General features: G+C 39.1%; 1 protein-coding gene across 3 annotated transcripts in view; it reads left to right on the plus strand.

Moving 5' to 3' along the window:
- Positions 1-25,746, plus strand: part of slc12a5a (solute carrier family 12 member 5a) — a 134,304-nt gene that overhangs the window by 103,955 nt on the left and 4,603 nt on the right. For all 3 annotated transcript variants that reach the window (XM_067503276.1, XM_067503277.1, XM_067503278.1), the window contains exons 4-19: positions 7,672-7,818; positions 14,521-14,575; positions 15,518-15,648; positions 18,483-18,730; positions 19,395-19,606; positions 20,565-20,732; positions 20,909-21,007; positions 21,894-21,951; positions 22,101-22,275; positions 22,370-22,488; positions 22,748-22,846; positions 22,938-23,057; positions 23,844-23,948; positions 24,303-24,471; positions 24,842-25,037; positions 25,436-25,605. In XM_067503276.1, the coding sequence (XP_067359377.1) occupies positions 7,672-7,818; positions 14,521-14,575; positions 15,518-15,648; positions 18,483-18,730; positions 19,395-19,606; positions 20,565-20,732; positions 20,909-21,007; positions 21,894-21,951; positions 22,101-22,275; positions 22,370-22,488; positions 22,748-22,846; positions 22,938-23,057; positions 23,844-23,948; positions 24,303-24,471; positions 24,842-25,037; positions 25,436-25,605 (2,271 nt within the window). The remainder of the gene's footprint in view (positions 1-7,671; positions 7,819-14,520; positions 14,576-15,517; positions 15,649-18,482; positions 18,731-19,394; positions 19,607-20,564; positions 20,733-20,908; positions 21,008-21,893; positions 21,952-22,100; positions 22,276-22,369; positions 22,489-22,747; positions 22,847-22,937; positions 23,058-23,843; positions 23,949-24,302; positions 24,472-24,841; positions 25,038-25,435; positions 25,606-25,746) is intronic.

Genomic DNA, 25,746 nt, shown 5'->3' on the forward strand with positions numbered 1-25,746 from the left:
AAGTGCCACTTTTGCCAGCCTCAGCAGTTCAGGAGGTGTCCATGCGAGGGTCAGAATATGACTGTGAGATATATTTGCAAAAGAAAATCTAAAAAAATAAGGGGGGTGATTAATCGAGTATATGGCATATTTTATACAGCATGATATTACAGTTTCAATGAAGGTATGAAGGAATTTTGGAATGTGTTTTGTAAAACTAAACAACAAAATATTGAAGATTTGAATGTATAAAGCCATACTGTGTCTGCTAATTTAACAGGTCCTGGTTATTATTTCAGTAGAAAAACATCCCACTTCTTCCAAATTTGCAATTTGAGGAAAACATATAAATTATGTTTTAAATATTTGAGCAATTAATCAGTGTTGCTTGTTTTTATAGTGATGAGTGTGAGAAGGAAATACAAATAATTCTTTTTTTAAATGCAATGCCATATTTGGATATTTCTTCAGTGGGCTTCAAAGTGCAGCTGATCATGTAAGTAAAGTGAATATGATTGATGTAGAAGCTGGAGAGAGAGAGAGAGAGAGAGAGAGAGAGAGGCCTGGTCTGGTGAGGGGCTTGTGGCAAGTGGTAGGGCAGTAGAAGCCACTGAATCTGAAGTAGGTGCTGCAGCAAATGCACTGAAACGTCCTGTTGTGTGTCTAACACACCTGAGCCACCCATTCAGGGGGTTGACTATACTTCCCAGGGGGTGGGTAGGCAGCTGTTTCTTCCAAGTTTAGTGGTGCCTTGCTGGCCATAGGTAGTGGTACTGCAGCAGTGTTTGCTTTGCTCACAGTGGCGCATTCTCTGGGGAAATCACCACACTGCTGTGTCCCAGTCCATTAAACAGACACACATTGTGTGTGTGTGTGTGTGTGTATCAGAGGGGACGCTGTTCAAGATTGCAATCCCTGTCCACAAATGAAGCACCAATTGAATGGAAATAGAAAAGCGGCACTTTCAATAAGCGTACAGCCTTTTCCTCAACAGGGTCATTGATTCAATGCATATGCAATTGTTTCATCAGTTTCAGGCCATTTCTTAATATAAAGTCATTAGAAGCATCTATTAGTTCACCCAATGTTTTGTTTGTTTGTTTTGGTGGCTGTGTTGTAATTGGTGTTTCATCATGTTCAGGTCCTCAGACTCAGTATAAGCCCCCTCAGTATCTGTTATCTGAGTCAGTATATCTTATGTAACACACAGGATTTCTAGCAGTCAAACACTGTTTTTCAAAGCCTCCCTTTTGTCGAATCTGGATTATAATTTATCACTCAGATGCGAGCTACAGTGGACACTCCTAAAGCAAGCCAACACACAAGCTCTGCTTGATTGTGGTTCGTCATTGTGCAGAGCAGGCAGGGAAAACAACATTTAGCTGTCTGGAGAGGGTTATTACTATGTTTGGTTATGTTACTCTCCTGTGAAGAGTTGTGGGTCATGAACATCTATTGTTGTAATACTGACAGGTATTTGTAGACTTTTTAGGACATATTACATTTGCAATTATTTTTTTCAGTCTCTGTCCCCTTTTTAACCTACCATCCTCTAAGTCGGTAGAAAATGACAAAAATGAGAATGAACAAAAAACTCTTTATTATTTACATTGGGGTTTAAGCTTTTCTGACATTTTTGAACGCCACAGTCTAACTTCAGTGTGTTATTTAAATTTACAAAGACCTACTTTTGTAAATATATTTTTGATAAGATCAAGTGTTTGATGTGCAAATACTCTGGACAAATAAGGGAGACTGTAAAATATATGTGCTCACCTTTTTGACTTCAAAACCCATAGAACAAAGTCATTTAATTTAGAAATTCTTTTTAATTAGATCCACTTGAAGGGGTCCTTGAAAGGACTTACACCTTCATCCTGTTGAAGCCATTGTGTCTGCATTTGTGTCCTACAGTGTGTAAATGAACACAGGCTTTCCTTTTAATAACTTACCTGTTAATACAAACTGACCTCAGCCCCACTTTGTGCAGCTGCAGCAGTTTTGGGTCTACAAACAAACTGCTGATAGCGGGGGAACCTTTGTGCCTGCAACACCTGACTGCTAATGTACATTACACACCAAGTCCCCAAAGGATCTGCCAATGGAAACTCAGACTTTTTAATTACAGCTTTGCTCTGCTGGGTGGCAGAGTCATGAAAAGAAAAGAATTTGAAGAGGAAAAGAGTGTTTTTCAGATTTCAGGAACTGTGATGGGATATGACATTGTCAAATAACAGTAACAAATGTAGCAGTGTGTAAACAGTGTATAGTTTTGTGGTTGGAATGCCATTTAGGGTTTTGGTAATTATACAAAAAAAATCATTTAAAAAAAGACCCTTGACAAGCAGATGATGAAAAATCCTCTCTGCCACACACTGAAGGGCACAGTCACAGTGCTGATTGTATCTGATTTGTATGGCTTAGACAACGGACTAACTGTAAATCATCATCATATAGTGGGGGAAGTGACAGAGATGGACGAGGTTTGCTCTCCACTACTCCCCTAGGCAACCTGTGGAGACCATGATGTGGATCTTTGATTAAAGCACAAGGAGGCTGAAGGTTGAGAGATTCCCCACTGTGAGGATTAAGTTGTGATAGAGCCAAGGTTGTAGCTTACAGCTCTATGAAAAATTAAACGCACACATTCACACTCATAATACAGTGTGACAAGTGCATTGTGACAAAGATTTATTGCTGTTATTTAACAGAAATTAAAACCGTCAAAAAAACAGAGAATATGAAATTAGCAACACGGCAGCAGAGAGCTTTATTATTGTTGTGTTTCTCTGGTAGCAGTGTAAAAACAATAAAGGCCCATGAAGACGGTTGAAAAGAATTAAACAGCGCTGATTCAATACTGATAATACTGGATACAATAAAGTGTTTATTTGATCCAAGACAAGCAAAGTATTGTTTGTTTATAACAATACTCAAAGTGTAAGAATGCACTGCATTTCATTTTAAGTTTAAAAGTAGGTTGAGTCAGAACGAATGTATACAACAAGCTGCCAGGATTCATGTTACCAAACTGTATAATAAGTTGTGTTAATGTAATAGCATGTAATGTTGGGATATGTGGTCGAATACAACATAGCAGATATGATATGATATGATATGATATTGGCCTCATCAACAAGGCCAAATGAACAAGCACTGTAGTCTGTTCCCAAGGTCTATTACTACAACAGCAGTCTATTTTTAACTAATCAGATAATATGAATCACCCTTTGCGTCACATTGAAAAGGTACCTTGTGCATATGTATTAGACAGTACCGGCTTTGACAGAGCATTGGTATTTGACACGTTGGATGGATCGAATTTGAATCTCATGCCACAGCCAGATTGATTCCCAAATTTTGCGTAGCTACAATGCAGCTTTTTGTAGCGCTGCTGCAAGTCTCTCTTCATGCCTCTGTCTATTTCTGAATAACACCTATATTTGTGACTCTTTGTGTATCTCATTTTTTCCCTCAGTATAAATGGTAAAGGCTCTGCTTATAGAGCACTTTTAGTCAAAGCCTTTACAATGTTGCTTCTCATTCGCCCATTCACGCACACCCTGATGACAGTGGATGCGATGCAGTGTGCTCACCGGGAGCATCCTAGTATTAAGTGTCTTGCCCAGAGACACTTGTACATGTAACTACAAGGGACCAGGAGTTTAACCAGTGACCATGGGGTTTGTGGAGAACTTCTCTACCAACCAATTTACAACCGCCTGTTTGTGTGTGTAAACTTGCTGCACCGACTCACCTAAATACATTTCTTGTATGGGAAAACCTACTTGCCATTAAACCCATTGGTGATTCGGATTCCTACATGTTTAAAAGTAGCTTTTCACAACTGAATCGGGGTTTACAAAGTGATAAGCTTGCTAATTACAGTTCCAAGTGTGAGCTGTTGCTCTATTGTTTATCTAAAGGGAATTAGAAGATAATTACATTTGTGAAACCTGTTTGGACTTGCTCTGCTTTTCCCTCCTGCTCTTTCTTCTCCTCCCTGCACACAGTACATTATTAATGTGGAAAGCTAGCCTCTCCAAGCACACCACATACTGTAGCATCAGACACAATATTATTTATTTGATCTTTGCCACTTGTCAGGATGATTTTAATAAGCATCTGGCTTAAGAATTCAGCATCTGCTGTCACTTCTCAGTGCATGGCTCCTTTTTTATTTAATCCTTCATTCTGCTTAGTGTTCACCCAGTTATGGCAAATTTAATAATCGCAGTTAAAGAAATATACTAGTGATATCCAAGCAGTGAAAAAGTCTTTCGCTGTTGTGTTTAGCATTGAAGACAAAAGAGTAATGCCTTTGGGTGGGAATATGACATTTTGTAACCGGTCAGCACTCTGGTGGGAAACTATGCAAATGTAATATTGTTTCTAAATTAATTAAAGTATTTCAGCATTTCTCTGCTTAACTTTTTTGTGAACACAATTAGTTTTTATTAAACTTAATAAAGAAGAAATGCCAACCTGGCCTGTCACCTGGGAAATGCAACACAGTGGGCCGTTTGTACAAGCTGCCAAAAACAGGAGATACATACCACTGTTTGACAGTTGTTGTTGTAAGAAGTCATGTGATGTGATGTTAAAGAAGTACTGATTTAAGCTTTTTGTTCTAACCCTATTGAATCTAGATGCCATTTTGACTCCATCGTATTTTTATTTTGTTGCCTGGCACCAAAAGCACTGGCCTCACTACCTGGAGATACTGTTCCAACAAACTGTTCACTGGCTCGGAAGCAAGGGTATGGACAAAAACCTAAATGGGGCTAAAGGTTAGACAACAAGTTGAGTTATGAGAATTATAGTAGCAGTCAGTGGTATCTTAATTAGCTTCTGTTTGCTAAAGCCATTGTGCAGGTTTTAGGTGTAACATGTCTTGCAGAAGATCGGTGCATTTACTTGCACTCACTGCCTCCTGATCTCAAAGTTTTCTTGGTTTCCAGGACTAAAAGTAATTATTGTTCTGGAAATCAACAAATGATTTATCCAAAGCATTGTGAGAAATTCAATTTAAAAAAGGCAATTAAAATGCACGATTTGGCACATGATAAGCCTTTTTAATCAAGCTGCTGTTGTGCAAAATATGTAGTGTTAATTACAGTTATGTTTAAATTATTACAACATCTTACCGCTGGATGGTCAATAAATATATCATGAAACAATAAAGCCAGCAATAAAAAAGTAAATAAAGAATGAAAGTAAATCAAGCGGAACATCAGCATAATTTTTTATTTCCAACCTGGGTCTTTGGTAGTAACCGGCACACTCCTAAAAGTAAATGTTTTTGCTGTGGTGGATGTGGCTCCACAGTAGAGTGGGTTGTCCATTAATCACAGGGTTGGTAGTTCAGTTCCCTGGTTGGAGAGGCTTAATTAGGGAGAGACCATTACAGAGAGATGCTGCCTCATTTTAAAATCAAAGTGTCTAAAAATTAAACTAACACAAAGTACAAGGCACTTTGTGTCAGTTTAATTTTTGTGTTAGTTTAATTTTTGTGTTAGTTTAATTGTGTTAGTTTTTTTTCTACAATGTAGAAGTCTAACTGTTTGTTTTTTAATTCAGGGAGTGTCTCCATTTTTTTCCTCTCTAGCTCTGCAGGTGTCACTTCAACATGGCAAAAGATGCTATTTGAGAAAGCTGTTTTCTCTGAGTAACTCCATTACTTAAGTGCATAATAGCACAGCCAGTGAGCAGGTAAAATGAGTGTCAAAAGAAAATATAACTTATCTTGCCTGTAAACAATGCACTGACCAGGTCTACATTTCCTGTTCCTTTAAACTGCTGGTACTGCAGCTCTGCATTAAGGCAGGATGACTGAGCCTCTTTTTGAATGCTTTGCAACATGGATCTTTTGATTTGGTGTGTAGAGCTTTAAGGTATTATATCAAATAAATGAAATTTCTAGGTGCCGCTTGTTACATTTGTATTTTATCAGTGCATTCATGTTTTAAATGTAGATTTCAGTAGTTCACCAGTATGTATTATTCCATCTCTATAAAAAAAGATTAGCATTTTGTAGACAGAAGATAATCGAAGAAACAACTGTAGCAAATACCACATCCAGTAAGCTCTCAAGTGTGTGTAGTCTCATGGAGCTTGTAATCCCTATTTTACAGAAGTTGCCAATGTGAGATGATCACACAGCTACATTTTGATCCACAAAATATACCTTTTTTGGAACCCACCTCATATGTAATACATATTTGCAGTCATAAAAACATAGCACAGCTAATGAGCCCTTTAATAATATTGTCTGAGTTAAAGCAGAGAAGGCTTGTCCTTGTATTATTGATGATGTAATGATGTGGTCTGTGCACTTGGTAAAATAGGTCACGGCTTGATATCACCATTATTACCCTTCATTGGCCAAGCTGTCCTTGAGCAGGAAATTAACATTTCTCTCTAACGGCTCAGCTGGTGTGTCCTTCAAATTTAATACATACCATTACAATGGTGCAGACACACGCACATAGAGCACATTCATTTACTGTACTGTACACAAATAAATGTAGGCTATACAAACATCCTAGAAACCTTTAGAAAAAGAGTATTATTCATTTTGAGGTGCAGAAAAAAATAATAGTGTAGGCAATGGCCTTCAGTCGACGGCTTGAAAGTGATTCTCATACTGTATAAGAGAGCTCTGAGGTGCTCTCACTTTGCCCACTGATCCACACCAGGGACAGCACTGCACCAAAACCAACTAGAACAAATCCACCTCAAAAGACTGAGCCTGCTAGGAAATAAAATAATATTGTATCCATCCATTGAACAGAGTGGTCCCCTAGCTGCCCCCTGTTTTCAAAGTTTTATCAAAGTTTCTAAGACTCAAAGTAATTATACTAATTGTTTTAGAAATTAATGAAAGATTTACAGACAACAGTGTGGGAAACCCTTAAATTAAAGAAAAGGCATTTAAAAGGCACATTTTGGCATCTGATGAGGCTTTTTAATCAAGCTGGTGAAGTCCAAAAATATCCACTGTATTATTTACAGCTATGTTCAAAGTAGTAGAAAATAGGCTTCAATAAAAAAAATAAAGACACAATAAATACAACAACAAAAGAAGGATGAATTTAAGAAGAAGAACATCAACTCAAAACATGAAATTTTAATTTCAAAATAGGGTCTTTGATAGTAACCTTTGCAGTCCTGAAAGCAAATGCCCTTTCAGCTGTGGTGGCTGTAGCTCTGAAGGTAGAGCGCGTCTTTTGCTAATTGAAGGGTTGGTAGTTTGATTCCCTTATAGGCCAGTCCCATCTTCAGGTTTCCTTGGGCAGATTTCTCTTGTTGTGTGTGTTCCTGTGTGTACAGCATCTGCCAAATGACTAAATGTAAATGTTAATGTGTTGCAACACTTGTGATTCAAAGATGCCAGGAGTCATTGCAGGAGTCTGTGTTTAGTAAATGCTGCATATCTGATGTGTCAGTGTAATAGAAATAGGCAAGTTTAATTCTGCTAAACATGTACTGTCTCTACAGCTGTTTGAAATCAAAATCAAACATGGATAAATTGTATAAATAAACAGATGCAAAAACTTTAACTTCTCCTTAGATTTACAGAAAATCACCTGTGTTAGTGTGACTGTGTATCATGTATTAATTAACTTCAGTGGTCCACAAATTCTCCACGGATTTGTGGTTACAATAACCTTTCCCCTTGTCGTCAAACAGGTCCCCCAGCTCGGCACTTTAATGGGCGTCTATCTGCCATGCATCCAGAACATCTTCGGAGTGATCCTGTTCCTCAGGATGACCTGGTTGGTGGGAATTGGAGGTGTCATTGGGACTTTCATCATTGTCTTCATGTGCTGCACCACAGTGAGTGTGTTACATACTTTTATTGTGTACCTTTTACTGCAGCACACTGGAAGCAACTTAAGGTTCTTCGTCGTATTGCTGAGTGTTTGCAACCTCATTAGCCACACACACTAACATGCCGATAATTGAGTTTTATTCCTGTAATTTTGACGCTTTTTCAAACCCAATGAAGCTTTATGAAGGAAGGAAGTTTGAGCCACTTTGAACATTCTGGCTATTGTTGGGGAATAATGTTGCTGTAACAGCTGTACCAGGTGTTAATGCTACTTTCAAAGACTTTGTTCCAAACAAGGTTCCCTGTGACAAATGAAGGGCAAAAGTCTTCCATTGCTTTGGTTGTATTTTATCGACACCAATCATACAATCTGCAAAAAGAACAAAACGGGTGATGACACACTCTGATGTTCCCTGGGTCCTGTTAATGTCAGTGCCACGAAGCTGTAATCATGTGTCAGAGTGACTTTGATGTTAGACTGACACTGCGTCGTGGCCCTTAGACTTGAATTACACCAGACATTGTCCCACAGGATCGACAGGGCTGCTGTCAGTAATCTGAGTGGTTGTTCCAAACCTGATTGTGTTTGACTTTTTTGATGCATGTGATTGTCAGGAAGCATACATTGCGACTAACATCTTATTTATTCAGTAGAGTGGCCTGCATTTACTTACAAATGCTTTTCACAGAAAGTATAAGAATATCTTGTGCCCATTGGAGAGCTTTCTGTCAGGTGTCAGGATATATTTCATTTTCCCAAATGAATAATAGAATGAAGGTTTGCTTTTATTGTCCAGGGCAGTTTAATTTAAACTGCGTGGTCTATCTGCTGTCAGCATTGTGTATCTTTTCCCTGGTTTACACTGTGTGTTGTTGCAAGATTGTATGTTGGCATGTCTGTGTATTTGTGCAGCCTAGATTCTCCTCTAGCACAGAGTGTATTTATAGAACAGCCCCCTCAAATCCCAACCATAGCAAAGTTGCCTGCACAGACTCACAGGCAATATGCCTCCCCATCATGTTTCTGTGTGGCAGCATAGAGAGGGAAAGAATTATGTTTTGATGTTTCGGTATGCATACATAATGTAACATAAACATGCTGTGTATTCAGCTGAAGAAAGGTTTAGCATTCATTTTCTCCAAATTATAGATAGTCGAGATGGAGAATTGCTGCTAATCTCTTGACCAACCTAATTCATTAGACTGCAACATTGAAAAGTATATCATATCGAAAATGATCTTAATAATTACTATTTTAATTAGATCCAAGTTTAATGTTATTACTAAAAGGTAAAAGGTTTTAATAACTTTTCAGGGAGAAGATATGTCAAAAATACCAAATTGCTTTTACAGCAAACCAAGCACATATACACAAACGTATGATGTTTGCACACACAGACACCAAACTACGTGCTTTACATGCACGTTCCAATGAATCTTTAAACTCTTAAATAGGTTTGGTTTTCTGATTCTTCTTCCTTCACTCTTTCTCATTTCTCACCATTTCTGTCTCTTTCCCACACCTATGCGCGCTCACACACACACACACACATTTGTTATCAGTCACACCAAGCTCATTGCAGAGCCCCGGGGCGATAAGCCTGAGCGTGAACGGTGTGTGAGAAACCCCCACCTCTCTGCTGCTGAGCTCCTTACATAACACATAACCACCCAGCCTCCAGGGGTTGCCAGCAACACACCGCAGGACTGTGTGTATGTATATGTATGCACCAATACACATCTTCGTGAAATCCACAGGATGAGGAATCATGCATGCTGTACAGCTCGATAATATACAGCGTGACCCAATGTTTTATCCACGTGAAGGGATGTCACTGTTGGGGGACTAAGCGTCATGTGCTCAATCACAGTAGCGTATACTGTACTTTATCTGTAGCTATCAAACACTTACACTGTTATTTTTTCCATTATGTCAATTTTTGACAGAACATCAAGGAGCTGCTGCGCCCTTGCACATGAATGAATCATAATTATGTGGAGAATTTGCACCCATGTGGAACAGCTGTAACATGCTGTTTATGCCATTAACCATGAAATTACACACACAGCCAACCATTTTAAAAGTCAGTATATTACTGCAGACAAGCCAATTCAGACATGTGCTGTATGTGTATTTTTAGCCCAGATAATGAATGCAGGCTTGTCACCAAGATAAAATGAGGTTTAATATTCTAGATGGAAAGTCATCTGTTGTTTGGCCTTCCTCATTACTTCCAGGTCCTGAATCCAAATGCTGTGAGGGGAAGGGTGGTCTGCCCTCTGCCGTGACTCATTTAAATGCTAAGGATGCTTTTCTCCCTTCATCTCCCTCGTTTTTTTACTCTCGTCGCTTCTGCTCCCTCAATTTCTCTAACCCTTTTATATTTTACTGTCTCATTATTGCCTCGCTCCTTCTCTTTCCACATACCATCCAATTTTTGTCCTGCTTTACCTCCTCTCTCACACAGCGGCATCTTGCCTCCTCCCCTGATGTCATTTTGAAAGTAAAAATCACCTCCATCTCTTTCATCTGACACTTTTGCCTTCCTCAGTACATCATCCATCAGGATTTCAGGTGATATAGAGCACACTGAAAATAGACTTCTACTGCACTATTGTATGTGAAGTGATGAAGTTGTACTTGACAAAACTAGTCTGTGTAATGAAGCATGCTAATGAAGCACACTCTCAGAGCAGAGCGAGAACTCCATTCCTGTCAAAACCAATTTCCTCTCAACTCTAAGGTCGACTAAAGGTCAAATAATAGTTTTGTCTGTAGTTTTGTGAAGAAACAGACTTAAAGTGTCTCTTGCAGCTGGAAGTCTTCTTAAAAATAAAAATGAGCGTATTTACTAAATGCATTCTTCAGGCTTAGACATAATCATGATGGCTCAGCAGTTAATCGAGTTTTGCTAGCATTCAGATTGCCTAATAAGGAAAGTATCCAGTTTGTCTAATATGTAAGCTCATATGGATGAGACAGATGGCGAGGAGGCATAATGTGAAGTTGTCTAGTGGCCTGCTTGGCACCCTGAGAGCACACAACTACATATGAGTTTAGAGGTGTAGGCACTGACTCTAGGCTTCCTATGGAGAAATGGCACTAACCGACAGGAGTTCAGTACATATTCCAACTCATAGACTTTCATACCATCACAGTTTTAGGTTACCTGCATTGCTGGAATGTGGGACGCTCAAACAGGCCACAGGCTCTGGGTCAGTGGGAAAAAAGATGCCGCACATCCTGACTACTAATAGCAGAAGACTGCTGCCTACAGTGCCAGTCCGCCAGTCAGCCGCTGATTCAAACATGAGATCATCAAGTGAAGTAGTTTCTCAGAATTCAGCCATCAACTGTCTGAGGGGGGAAAAAAACAGAAGTCATATAGTAAAAAAAAAAAACAACAAGAACATCTTTGGGCATTAGGGTTACTGTCAGTTATTGATTCTACTGCATCTAAATTTTGTGTTTTGGTCCACTTTTGCAGCAAAGAAAGTGTGACCTTCTTAAATCAGTGCAAACTTTGCATAATGCCCAGGCCGTGCCACCGAGTTTGTGGCAGCAGATGATTGATGACTTTTTTTTAATGTTCCTGTTTGCAGCGGCGCCTAGAGGGCCATGAAATAAAACTAGGACACTGTCAAATGTAATGGTAGAGTGAACAAATTGGATTCTACAAAAAACAACAAGACCACCAGAAACCAGCCACAGAATATAAGTGAAATTACCAATGCTAGTCAAACTATCACAGTAACTAAAAGAAGATAAAGTGATCATACGGCTGTATGTTGTATGATGATGTAGCTGTTGTTGCTACATCTGTAAAGTTATTCTTACAGAGCAGATGTGAGCAGTGGTAGGTAAAAACAGCGCACCTATTTCTGACTACCACTAATGTTGTTGGCGGTAATAACCACTGCCATTAACGTACTTTATCGGCTGTAGGTAGCTACTGTGCTGATTATTATTATCTTCATGAGCACCATGAAGCTGAATACCACACTCATATATGGCACCCAGTAATTTGACCACAAGAATTGCTTACCTGGTTCAAAAGGCCAAACTGTTTCTGGCTTCTGGGCTTGTTCCCCAGCGCATGTAAACTAATGTTTGTGCACATGCAAGCCTTAAATACTGTAAGCATTTGATGGCTACAGAAAAACATAGTACTAAAGGACAGAGGCTAAAGCTTAGCACAGGAGCCGTGTTACTTTGTACTGCAGAACAGCGTCATATGTATTGTGCACGTTTTAAAGACATAATCAAGGTTCTTGGGATAAAAATATTTCAATTTTATCATTAGTGAAGCTCTGATCTGTATCCTGCTTGACTGTACAGTAGTACTTGTGTAAATCATATAAGTCCTTCGGTGGCTGCCCTGTACAGTTGCACTGTGATTCTGGGATTTAGTATGCGACTGACTACCTCTGCGTGGCTGCCGCCCACATCAGATAAAACACTTAAACAATTACTGTCTTATCTGCTGTGGTGGGAGAAGAGCTTGTGGCCTCATTATGACCAGATTAGAGAGAGGAACAGAGCCCAGTCCCACTCACTCTTCACTCTTGATCGTCAGTCCAGTGGGCCCTCAGGTGACACTAACCACATTACAGTCTTCACAGAGACAAATGTAATGATGGTCAGACATAACTGGCATCTTGTCCTCTGGCTAGAAGTCATCAGACTTGGTTCCATTGCAGTTATCACTTTTTGTCTTGCTGTTCATAGATACCAAAGTAAAGTAATAGTTAAGTAAGGAAAGTAGGCATGCAAATTGTCCACTAAATAATAATATTACTATACAGCACCAGTAATATTTTATGATTGGTATTTTTTAACAGTAGTAGTTGTTCTGGTACATTCTACTTATTGATGCTGCAGACTTTGAAAAAATAGGTATACTGATATGGTATAATGGGGCTAATATGACTTTTCTTTCTGTACATTAAAGCTACAGAATGTAAGTTAAAAGAAATTTTTGAAACTCACTTGTGTAGAGGAGCTGTCAACACCTCCAGTGACGTCACACTCACTAAACAGCACTAGCAGCCGAAAACTTCTGCTTGATTAGAAAGTTTTGCTGATATTTTGTTGTTGTAATTTGATGATGACTAGTCCTGTGTAGCAGAGTTTAACAGAGCACAGTAGACTAAGGAGAGGAGTTTGATTTTTGAGTCTCATGCAAGTGCTACTTTCAGTTGCTTCAGAAACATTTCGGAGCTGGAACTTACTTTTATTTTTAGTCAGAGAACAATATTTTAAACAATATCACAAATACAACAAAATATATTAAAGTTCAGCTGAACAACTAAGATCAAGTTCAGCTGTTGCTGTAAATGTTCAGGAGCTACTGAGCCCTTACAAAAAACCTTTTTGCAGAATGAAAAGCTTTCATTATCTGGGTAGCAGCTGAATCAGTAACAACTGTATAAAATGCTGTGGACTATAAAAAGTCATATTTTGAATATGAAAACAGTGATCTGAAAAATACATGTAACACCAAGTAATAGCACAATAAAGATGGAAAAATAGCATAATTACAGCTGTTTTAGAATGACGGTAATTTTTACCAGCCTGCTCTCACAGCTCCTCCTTCTCATTCTATCTCCTTCGCTGTCTTTCATGTGCAGACAAAGTAAAAATGACACTCACAAATTCAACAGTAGCATTTTAAAAGTTTTTAAATCTTAGTGCCTCTGTCTCTCTCTCTCTCTCTCTCTTTCTCTCTCTCTCCCCCGTCTTTTTTACATTTGGTTATTTTTTATTTTTCTGGACCATTGTTCCACTTGCTGCCTGCATCTCTCCCTGTCTTCCTCTGCATTCCTTCATTCCTTCACATTTCCTCTGGTGTTATTCTCCCACTCAGTATGAGAGTTACATTACAGTTGTCATCGGTTATTTGAATGTTCTCTGACAGCTGGTGACAGTCACCGTGGCCACATTGTTAATATTTATCTAATCAGCATCCACACAGCTTTATTTGAATTTCCAACTTAAGTAAACTCTGTTATATACTGTACCACAGACCTGATGCCTTTATGACTTACATCATTTGGAAATTAAAATGAGCTCTTCTAAAAGTGACTTTCAGACCACAAAGTGGGATTAACTTACACATAGTATAAAATTCCAGACAGTGTATGATTTTGCTAACATGGCAATGTCACTCAGTCAGTCCACCTGTTCTCTCCAGGGTAAATCATCTTTGAAACCTTTTATTGTATTGTGAAGAATGAGTGATCTGCTTGTTGCTATAATGTGATGACCACTTTTGTTTTTTAGCATTATAACATTCCTAACCATTTGGTAGTTATCAAGTTCATCTAGCATCAAGTCAGCATTTGTATTTGTTAAATTTTGCATTATGCAGACATTTTACCTGCTTTTACCAGCATTCATGCAGTGTTATATTAAGCATGTTAGCGTGTTGACATCGTTTTCAAATTTTGTTTTATTATTAGTTAAATACAATAAATATGGAAAGTGTTACACTGTATCTCCAGATGGAAAGCACTTCTTTGTTATATTGTATCCAGAGGTTTTATAAGCAATAAATGAAACCATGATACAACAGATGGTATAGATCTAAAGCTGAGAAACTCAACAATCAGCAATCAACTTTTTACTGTCTCTCTACCAGTAGAATCTGTTAAATATGATCACATTTTCTTCTTTCTGCTGCCATTTCCCCTCCCTCTCTATGTAGACCATGCTGACTGCCATCTCGATGAGTGCCATCGCTACCAATGGAGTAGTGCCAGGTGGGTGAGCAGACGCTGGCACCAAACAGTCTTCACTCTTCGAGGCTGTCCGCTTCTAAATTTCTCTTTTCACTGATTGTTTTTGGCACATTACACCCAGCACAGCTTGACATCCCCAGAAACATTAAAAGCTTTAGTCTGGGATCTTGTGCACTTTAACTTCTCGTCGCAGAGCGTTATTTACACAAAACAAACGCATCAGCCAAATGCCTAAAATGTAAAACGGGATGTATGTGTTTGTATCTGTAAGCAAACACATATTCCTATACATGTTACAGTGTATAGCTGTATTTTATGTGAGTTTACATAGTAATGATGGCGTCTTACCAGTTTGTGTCTACAGCAGGGGTCAGAGCAAATTACAGGCTTTTAGAGAAGTGTAGAACTGTTCGCCAATTATAAATGTCTCCCATTATAACTAGTACCAGCCTTTATGCTGCTGCAAAGTGCTGATTAAAGTCAATTTATTTATGTTCATTTAATTTATTTGCACTGTGTTAGAACAAGCACGGTAGTAAAACATAATAATAAGAAAGGTTCAGTAACTAAAATAGCACTAACAACACAGTCCAATTATGCCAATGTTTCAAACCAATTATTTTAATTCCTAATCTGTCTGTAAAATCGTAATTGTAGATGAAATTATAGATGGTCAATTTTCTCTTTTAGTTCTTTTGAATAATTTAAGCAACAGCGTCACAAACTCTGAGATCCTTGATTTTCATTGTTCTATGTTATATATAATGTTTTTCTGTCAGATAGTTGCTCGAATTCGGTAGTTCAAAAATAATTTCATCAAATTAAATACTAAAAACACACACAGAGAGATTCACATGGCTTTCTAGAAAATAATGTTCGCAGAATTTAAATTAAGTATCCACGCATTGTTACTATTTTCATGTTTTCGTGTGTGTGTGTGTGTGCGTGTGTCTGTGTGTAAAGCTGGAGGCTCCTACTACATGATATCCCGTTCGCTGGGCCCTGAGTTTGGGGGAGCAGTAGGGATCTGTTTCTACTTGGGGACCACCTACGCTGGAGCCATGTACATCCTGGGAGCCATTGAGCTCCTCCTGGTGAGAAACAACCTCTCTACTCCTTCTACTTTGTGATTTCTCAAATAACATTTTTGAGCCCTTGATAGTTTTTCTAGCATTACATCACCAGGCATATAGTAATGAGGAGATACATGATGACGATGAGTACTAGTACTGGTCCAAAAATCAGTCCTGCAACAATAATTTGAGAGTTGATATAATTTAATATTATTTTCAACCTTCAATGCATACAATGCACATGTTTTTACTTGAGTATAGATTCACTCAGCACTGCTAAACTTATGTATTTCAAAAACCTAATGTTTAATTCCTCACAAATACAAATTTTAACAGATTTTCATTTATCTAGAAATTGGCCCAATTTGTGTTTTGGATTTTTTTAAAGAATAATTGTGGTCATTGTCTAAATTATTCATGTTGTCCACAATCATCATATACTAAAAAGCAACATTGCGTGGCCACTTGTCAGAATGCAGTCTGGATTAGCTTGTTTGTCTGTGCCATAGATGATAGATCAGCCAGACACACAGCTCCAATATATGATTATTTGGATATGAAAATATGATTAATTTTAAACAATACCTAAGTTACCCTTCAAAGACTTTAAGGACACCTTTGAACTGCATTCATAGCTGAGGAATAAATAAATAAAATAATTTGTTCTCCTAAATGAGCTGACACAATATGCTTAACAGTATTACAATGACACAAAGCATCAAGCTTGATAGTGAATGAATGAAGAAATATTCAAACCAGGTGTTGTAGACAAAATATTGCATTCCTTTGCAGGTGCATGGCCTATTACTCAGCACCAATTTATTCTGAGACTGAATCAGAATAATAATTAGTGGAAAAAATAATCACAGCATTTCCAGAACAGCTGTCATGTTTTTTTTTGTTTGTTTTTTTAGATTGGAAATTAAAGCAAAGACGGATCACAGCCCAGTGAGTGGGTTCATGCTGATGTGAGGAAAATAGAGAACTGTCAAACCTCTATTGTACAGCCTAGTTGAAATGACATCCATTTGAGCTAATTCATCCATGGCTTTGGCAGAAGACAATGAGTATAGGGAAAATGATGGGACTGCGTTGCCAGTTTAGTGAAGGGTGACCACTCAAATCACAGTTTTTCCCCGCTGTGAACTCTCAAACTCTCGTGCTTTGAGGATTTTTATTTTCCTGGTGATAACACTGTCACAAGCTTGGTTGTTTTTCTAAACAGCCATAGCCATAAATAAGTATGAGAGACCTCAAAGTATCAAAGCCATCAACTTGGCATCAATTTAGAGGTCTAGAGTTCAGCTAGGCTGGCAAAAAATAAACTGAAACATCCCTCTGCATTCCGTATTTACAAATTATTTTTTTGCATTTTTTTTTAAATCACTTTAATCATTAACAGTAAAATGTAGTCAAATTGATGGTGAATCAGCAAATGGGAACAAAAACAATGAAAAGTTAAACATACATAGTGTTGCACAGCTCACTGTGTCTCTCATACCTTTGTGAAAACTCGAGTTCCCCTTGAGTTTATTTTCCTCCTCACTGTGCTTTGAAGCGCTTTTTTTTTTCTCAGGCTGTTATGTTCTTCAACGTGCTTTTTGTTCAGATGATGAAACGGGGATCTTTTATCTCGATCTTGATTCCTCTCCTTCTCCTCTGCCTATTTTATTCCTCATTTCTTCCACTGCAGTCTTCCATGCTGCATGAAGTATTGAGTAATTATGCAAATGATGCATTATGGAGAGATCAAGACGGTGGCGAAGTAACAAGACCATTCCTTAAAACAGCTCTCATCACTTTGGTCCACTGTTATCAACGTACCAGAGAGTGTGTTTTTTTTTTTTTTTAATTCTTTCGTTATTCTCCTTCTGGGTGCATCTAATGGATACGCAGAGTTTGATCACGCCTGGAGGTTAATTCTGTCTTCTGGGTCAGAGCTGGCTTAGTTTCCATTGTGAAATAACAATCCCCTGCAGAATTGTAAAGAGTGGATCTGGAGAAGGCTTATTTGAATACGTTTTATCCTTCCGCCCCAGCCAAGAACACAAACCGATGCTGCTATTTTAGGAAGCAAGAACAGTTCACAGTGAAACATGAGATTTGTTTGCTTAGTGATAGGCTGTTTCTAGTATCGGATCAGTTTCAGGAGCCAAACGACTGATTTGAGCCATGACTCCGCCTTGTTCTTCGGAGTTTTCTTAGTTTACGGTGATTAAACATTTTGGTTGGAAACCAAATGCTTAATTTAAAAAAAGAGCGAAAATCCCATGCTTATGTAACAGCCTCGGCATGAATCATCCAATGCTGATGACAGATACTGACAGGCTAATTAGGGGTTCGCCGTTTTATATATGATGGGACTATTCTTACGTTGACCCATAGTAAAAGTGTAATAATGGCAGTTAAAATTGAAATGTTTGAGTTCCTTAATTAAACAGAGTTAAAGTGGCCTCCAATGTTCTGTGTGACGCTTCATTAGAGGACTGTTTAAGTGAGCATCACATGTTGTTGTCCTCCTCATTCAGTTCATCCTTCACTGCCTTTCTCACCACTCGTTTATTATATTTCTTCTTTTTTTTTTATTTACCCAGGGTAAAATTGCAGAAGTTCAGCAGTAAACAATAAGCTAGAGAAGCGAGCTTGGGACCTGAAAATCTGCCAGTTTTAATCCCCAGACAGGCCAGGGGAAAGTGAGAGTAGAAAGTGGATGAGTAACACTTGCTCTCCCTAAACAACTACTACTAAGATGCCCTTAAGCAGCAATAAGATTGTATGGAACTTTTATGAGAGAAATGCGGACATGGATACACCAAGGTAATAAAAAAAATGGTAACAAAACTTCTCTGCTTCAGATCTACATAGTGCCCAAAGCGGCCATCTTTCCCCTGGAGGGCCTGGAAGGTGCAGAAGCAGAGGCTGCCCTGCTTAACAACATGCGCGTGTATGGAACCATCCTGTTGACCTCCATGGCCACGGTGGTGTTTGTCGGCGTGAAGTATGTCAACAAGTTGGCCCTGGTGTTTCTAGCCTGTGTCATTCTCTCCATCCTGGCTGTCTACGCCGGGGTCATCAAGACTGGCATAGATCCTCCAGTGTTCCCGTAAGTAGCGAGCACCAGGAAAATCCCACGGATTATAAAATTATCCAGAAAACATAACACCAGACCCTATATTCCAAATGTTACGTTTTGGTAAAAAGAGAAGCACTGGTAACCACATTGATACTAGAAGCCAACTACGGTGACTTGAAAGGTTGGAAATGATTTAGGTATATAATAATCTGTAATGCTGTCTTCTGCTAGCACACAGAACATACTTCAAATAGTCATAAAAACGTTGATACTACTTTTTAAGTACACTTTTAACTTGGATGCCTCTATGTGATTTGACCTAACAAAATCTCTAAATCAATGCTTCATAAAGATCTGTTGTTGTTGGAGGCTAATTTTTAAAATCAAACGCAAATTACCTTCTACATTCTTTGACTAACTGCTTTAGGGTTTTGTTTTCTGCTTACTAAATCACTTTAGTCTCTATATATTTTGTTTACATCTGTAGGGCTGTTGTACTGTAAGTGGCCAAATTAATCAAACTAAATTGAATCAAATCAAATCAAATCGTGAGCAGAGTGTGACATTTGGTGATTTAATATTTTGAATCTTTACTAAAGAAGTCAAAACAAATTGCTTAGACCCACACACACACACACAAACCAGCCACTACACCAATACTCTAACAAACGTTTTTTGCTTGTCTTTTCCACAGAGTGTGTTTACTGGGGAACCGCACTTTGGTGTGGAAGAATTTTGATGAGTGTGCCAAGACCATTGAGACAGCTAATGGGACAGTCACCACTCAGTTGTGGAGGCTTTTCTGTGACTCACCTTTTCTCAACGCTACCTGTGACAAGTACTTCAATGCCAACAATGTGACTCAGGTTCAGGGTATCCCTGGGATCACCAGTGGGATCCTGGCAGGTTGGTTTGACTGTGGATCTGCATGCAAGTGAACAGTGATGTATAATTTTCATCATGCACAGAATCCATACGCAAGCAACTTTATTTGAATCCCAATGTTTGTCATCTTTCTATTTTGCAGAACCACTGACCACTTTACTGGTGGTGTAGAAATACACTCATATGAAAATGTTTTCGTCTTTAGAATAAAAAGTCTTGGACCGTGTATAGGAATGAAAAAATTGTGACAAATGGATGAATGCAGATTTGTTTTTCATGGGAAAGGTAAAGGGGGCATTAACAATAAAGACAGATATATTAAATTATAATGGAAATATTTCACTATTATGTTTTGTTATGACTGTATACATTAGTGTAATTTATTTAATTAACATTAAATTGCACTAGAGTGGCAACAAGAGACACAGAAGTTTGTTTGGTAGTATGCCATACAAAGACACTCTATTTTCACGGTATTATAATTGATGTCATTCCGTTGCCCTAATAGTCCATAATGCAGGGTTACATCTGAAAGGCTGTAATTTCCGCTTTTACAACAAACGTATTTTCTTTGTCTTACTGTGTTGGTCACTCCTCCTGCTATATACTGTGTGTGACTAAATGGAGCAGGATACGGCTTACGCTTAAAAACTCTCTAAAACAGGACGACGTAAGCGAGCACCTTCTCAGCATTTCTCAGCATAGGGCTCACAAAAACCCTAGGTTCGAGAAATCCCAGAGCAACAGCAGCTTGACGCTGTTCCAGTATTTATCACATGGCTGACAGAAAAAAGCTGTGTTAAAGATTCTAATTAAAAAAAAAACTGTCCATTAGAAGATGCTGTTTCCTTAAATGTCAATAACATCTAACCTGTTTGCACGTTTTGTTTTGTTTGCGTCTGTGTTTTGGAATGACAGCCCAGTTAAGCCAAATGAGCATTTCTCTCTACTCTTCCCTACATCCCTCTCACCCATCCAGAGAATCTGTTTGGGAACTACTATGAGAAGGGGGACCTGATCGCCAGGAGGAACATGGAATCAGTGGAAGATCAGGACGAACCTCTGACCAACGCTAACCGCTATGTGTTGGCTGACATCACCAGCTTCTTTACCTTGCTGGTTGGCATCTACTTCCCCTCTGTGACAGGTGAAAAACCGTCTTTTTGGTGTGTCATCGACAGCATCAGTAAACGAGATTTCTCTACATTCTCAGGCATTTACAGTGCCAGACACCTCAGTCCATGTTTAGCAATGCATTGATACTCTGCGGCTTCTGACACCTGCTGTAACCTGACCATGTTTCCTTCTTGACTGTCTGTTCAGGGATCATGGCTGGCTCCAACCGCTCTGGAGATCTGCGTGATGCCCAGAAATCCATCCCTATTGGAACCATTGCAGCTATTACCACCACCTCCACTGTCTGTATCCTCTCACTCCTGCCATCTGTAGGATAACTAGAGTCACTGTACAGTCTTTCACACGGTTTTAACACTTTGAATCATATGTATAAGTTTATATTAGTATTATATCAGTGTACTGATTTTCATATCATGATGCATTTTAGACCCTATTGATCACCCCAAGTAGGACACTCAAAACCTAGTGTACATGTGCAGAACCTAATTCCACTGGCATTTTAAAAGGTCTCTAACAGACATCCACTCCACTTCGCTCTGCCGCAACAAAAGCATAATTGTTGGCCTGCATGAAGCACCATAATTAAAGGTCAACAATGTAAACAGTGAAAGGTCACAACCGTTACTATACCGATCTGATTTTAACGAGCACTAATGCGATTTTTTTCTGATTGACCCAAAGTATCCCTGTATGATTGATGGGAGATGTTGCATTTTCTTTCCAAATGTTCTCTTTGGATTCACATAACTCCGTGAGATCGTTTAAAATGAAATATCATTCTGTTGATAGACATTTACTGCAACATACGAGACAGATTGTGATTACAGGCCTCTACCTCTGTTGAGTGTCCTTCGTGTATCTTACAGTAATCAGCTTGGATTCCAACCAAATTTGATTAGGACTTCTAATCGCATCACTGGGCTGCCTATGCAGTCACAAGTTAATAAAGCTGAACGATATTAGTTACAATGTCACTGAACTCGGAAGATATTATCCTAAATCAATTGATGTCTTTTCTTAGTTAATATAGCTAATAGGTTTCACATCCTTAAGTGCATCTTCATAGGCTTCAAAGTCTTATAGTTTTTATAATCAAGTTCTGTCAGTCAGCCATTAAATCTCATCTGTTTTTATGAAAAAAATCCTATGGTCCTAAACTATAACTGCTTAGACATGTCCAGTGTGATTCTGTTTGGTGCCTGCATTGAGGGTGTGGTCCTCAGAGACAAGTAAGTTTATTCTTAGCTTATACTAAGAACCCTGAAATTAAATGATTATTGATTTCCTATTTTCCTTAGTATTAATAATACCACAATAAGGCCAGATTCCTAATATTTCAAATGGCAAGCATGTAGGAACTTTTCCCCTTCTGCTCTAGGTTCGGGGAGGGAGTGCACGGGAACTTGGTGATTGGCACATTAGCTTGGCCATCACCATGGGTAATCGTGATTGGCTCCTTCTTCTCCACCTGCGGAGCAGGACTGCAGAGTCTGACAGGAGCTCCTCGTCTCATGCAGGCCATAGCCAAGGACGGCATCGTGCCAGCCCTTCGGGTCGGTGTTTCTCAATATTTACATATCATTTACATAAACGCCCCTGCCTTTTTACTAACAAATAACATTGCTAGTTAATATGGTTTCCCTACAGATCTTTGGCCATGGGAAGGCGAACGGAGAACCCACATGGTCCCTCCTGCTGACAGCTTGTATCTGTGAGAGTGGCATCCTCATTGCCTCCCTGGATTCAGTTGCTCCCATCCTCTCTATGTGAGAATGGAAACAAACTCCCTATTTCTTTATAATTCTTAGGAACCAACAGTAGGAGATTTCAGAGCAGCCAGTTCCCTGTTATTCCTCAAATGCCAGCTATTATGTGCTCAGGGTTAAGCTCAGACATATAAACACTAAGAGTGACAAATATTGAAACAACATATTCCTCCAATTGCATTTAGTGCAATTCCTCCATTGTCACTGACCATAAGAAGAGTCGTGCTTGATTTGATGTGATTATGTGTCTGCCCTGCAGGTTTTTCCTGATGTGCTACATGTTTGTGAACCTAGCCTGTGCCTTGCAGACGCTGCTGAGGACTCCAAACTGGAGACCTCGATTCAAGTTCTACCACTGGTCAGTTCAGCAGTTACTGACAGAAATAAATACTTTTTTTTTATGTTAAATTAATTTTTTGTCTCTTTACCTTAACTCTCTATCTACACAGGACTTTATCCTTCTTGGGGATGAGCTTGTGTCTCACTCTTATGTTTCTCTGCTCCTGGTACTATGCCATAGTCGCCATGGTAATTGCCGGCTCTATCTACAAGTATATCGAGTTCGCAGGGTAAGCGAAGCGCAACCTCGGGAGAGATTGGATTCGCTGTTTGCCTTTGGCTTTGGCTGGTGTATGAGTGTGCATGTGTACTGCATTTTAAAAGTGTGCCATTTCCAAGTCCACACCATCAGTCATTTATTTTTTGTTTGGGGGCTTAAAAGGAAATTGGTTCGGAAAAACTATCAGGTTCTGCTGCTGCTGCTGCTGCTGGCGAAAAAAATGCGGTTGATATTCCATATTTTATTCATTCTGGATATGAAGAGAAGCCATTTGAAATAATACTGCAACCTCAGGGTGATGTGCACCTGTAATGTGTGTGAATAAACACAGCAATTTTGATCAGATGTTGTTGGCAGATATTCAACCTTAGACTGTGATCAGGAGTAAAGAAAACATTTACAGAACATCCTTACTGTTCTCGGTGTGTTGAAACATCACAACAGGAAATGTTAATGTCCTTTCAAACAGGCTCCCTGTCCTCTCAGAGCCCTGTGCTTTGTAGGCTCATTCAGTCATCCATCCATGCTTATAATGTATAAGTACAGTGGGATGCACACTTAGTATTTAAGTGGTTCCCTGTGGTGACATCATGCTAACTTGACATTTACCAGTGATGCCTAATCCTTAATCACGCTGCATTATGTCAAACTGTCAACTAAGGGAGTTTTTTTATTTATTTTTTCCACCGTGCTGACTATATCAATGTCACTTTTTAAATTTACAATGAAGCTACAAAAGTATTGTTCATGTTTTTGACTGACAAATATTGACTGGCACTTATCTGCACAATCATAGTGCGGAGAAAGAATGGGGCGACGGGATACGAGGTCTGTCTCTGAGTGCAGCGCGTTATGCTCTCATGCGGCTGGAGGAAGGCCCTCCACACACCAAGAACTGGAGGTATGATCCAGCATGTTGATTATCATGGATCTAATTAACATAGAAATTCACAACGTGTCTGTACGTGTTTAGGCATTCTCCCAGTAATATGACTCTCCTCATCACAGCTGTCAAACAAGAAAACATATTTGTGAATTCATAATAATCCATCATTCTTTCGTACTGTTTTCCTCTGTCTCTTTTCCGAACTAGGATTTCTACATGGCCAGCTCGGCTGTGTCTTTGTTCCTTCCTTTTTGTGATTTTTCGCCGCTCTTCCCCCTTTTACTAGCTTGTCTCTAAACTTTTCCCTGCCTTCTATCTTCACTCTCTCTCTCTCTCTCTCTCCTCGGCTGTGCTCTTTCTTGATTTCAGGCCTCAGTTGCTGGTGCTGGTTAGTACAGACGCTGAGCAAAATGTGGAGCAGCCTCGTCTGCTTTCTCTGACCAACCAGCTGAAGGCGGGCAAAGGTCTAACAATTGTTGGGACAGCTCTGCAGGGAACCTACCTGGAGAACTATGAGCAGGTCCAGGGTGCAGAGCAGGTGTGGAGCCTTCAACTGTCCCTTACTGTTTAAAAACATGAAAAATCACCACATCAAATTAATTAATGAACTGATTACTGATCTGCTACAAGTATATGTGGATTCAAAATAATCAAGTTAATATTGTGCATTTAAATATGTTTCATAATTACTAGCAAGTGACCAATAAATAATTTTATGAAGGAATAAACTTTTGTAAATATGGTCTTTCCAAAGTAAAAAAAAATATCAAAGAATGCAGTTTGATACTTAAAAATATTATGTTGGTGAATTTCACAGAAAAAGCAACTTGCAGGTCTGACTCTAAGACTAGACAACTTTTCCGTTTTTCTTCTGCGCCGATATAACACTTATTTTCTTCATAATCTAGGCACTGCGTAAACTGATGGAAACTGAAAAGGTGAAGGGCTTCTGTCAAGCGACCGTGTCCTCCAACATTCGTGATGCCACATCCCACCTAGTCCAGGCCAGTGGACTGGGAGGCTTGAAACATAATGCTGTGCTGGTCTCCTGGCCACGCAACTGGAAGCAGGGAGATGATCACCAGACCTGGAGGAACTTTATTGGTGGGTTACTCGGGAAAAAGTAAACAGTTTGTTTTATCCAAAAAGGCTGAAATCCAAAAGCCTCGGTTATGCCTTGGCTGATAGCCTGCAGGCTGATAGCCTGCATCTATGCTGCTAAAGCATTTCCAAAAGATACATTTCTCTCTGTTGAGTGAATGTCTCAAAACAAATCTTCCTAATCAACTAGCACAGTAGATTTCAAGGTGGAATATACCCAAATAGAAAAGGATGTGCTGTTGAACAGATTCATTTGTGTAGTCAGATAAGATCATAAAAGCAGATGTGCTTGTAACAAAATAATGGCTAAAGACTGTCTCAACTTTGCTTTGAGGTCAGCTAGAGACATTTCAAATGAAAAGAGGCAACCAACATAAAATCCATCTGTCTTTCTGTTGCAGAGTTGGTCCGAGAAACCACTGCTGCCAACCTGGCTCTGCTCGTTCCGAAGAACATCGCCGCCTTCCCGTCCAATGGAGAGCGCTTCACTGAAGGTCACATCGATGTGTGGTGGATCGTCCATGATGGAGGCATGCTGATGCTGCTGCCCTTCCTGCTCCGCCAGCACAAGGTACTGAGCAATATTTTCCTACAAAAAAGGTAAAAAAAAATAACTAGCAATACAAATAAGAAAAATCAACCAAGCACAGCCTAGATTCCTGCAGTCAGTTTAGGTTTAGTTTACTTTATTGATCTATTTATGCAGGGAAAA

This window comes from Channa argus, chromosome 5 (genome assembly GCF_033026475.1).
Source record: "Channa argus isolate prfri chromosome 5, Channa argus male v1.0, whole genome shotgun sequence".
NCBI classification, from domain to species: domain Eukaryota; kingdom Metazoa; phylum Chordata; class Actinopteri; order Anabantiformes; family Channidae; genus Channa; species Channa argus.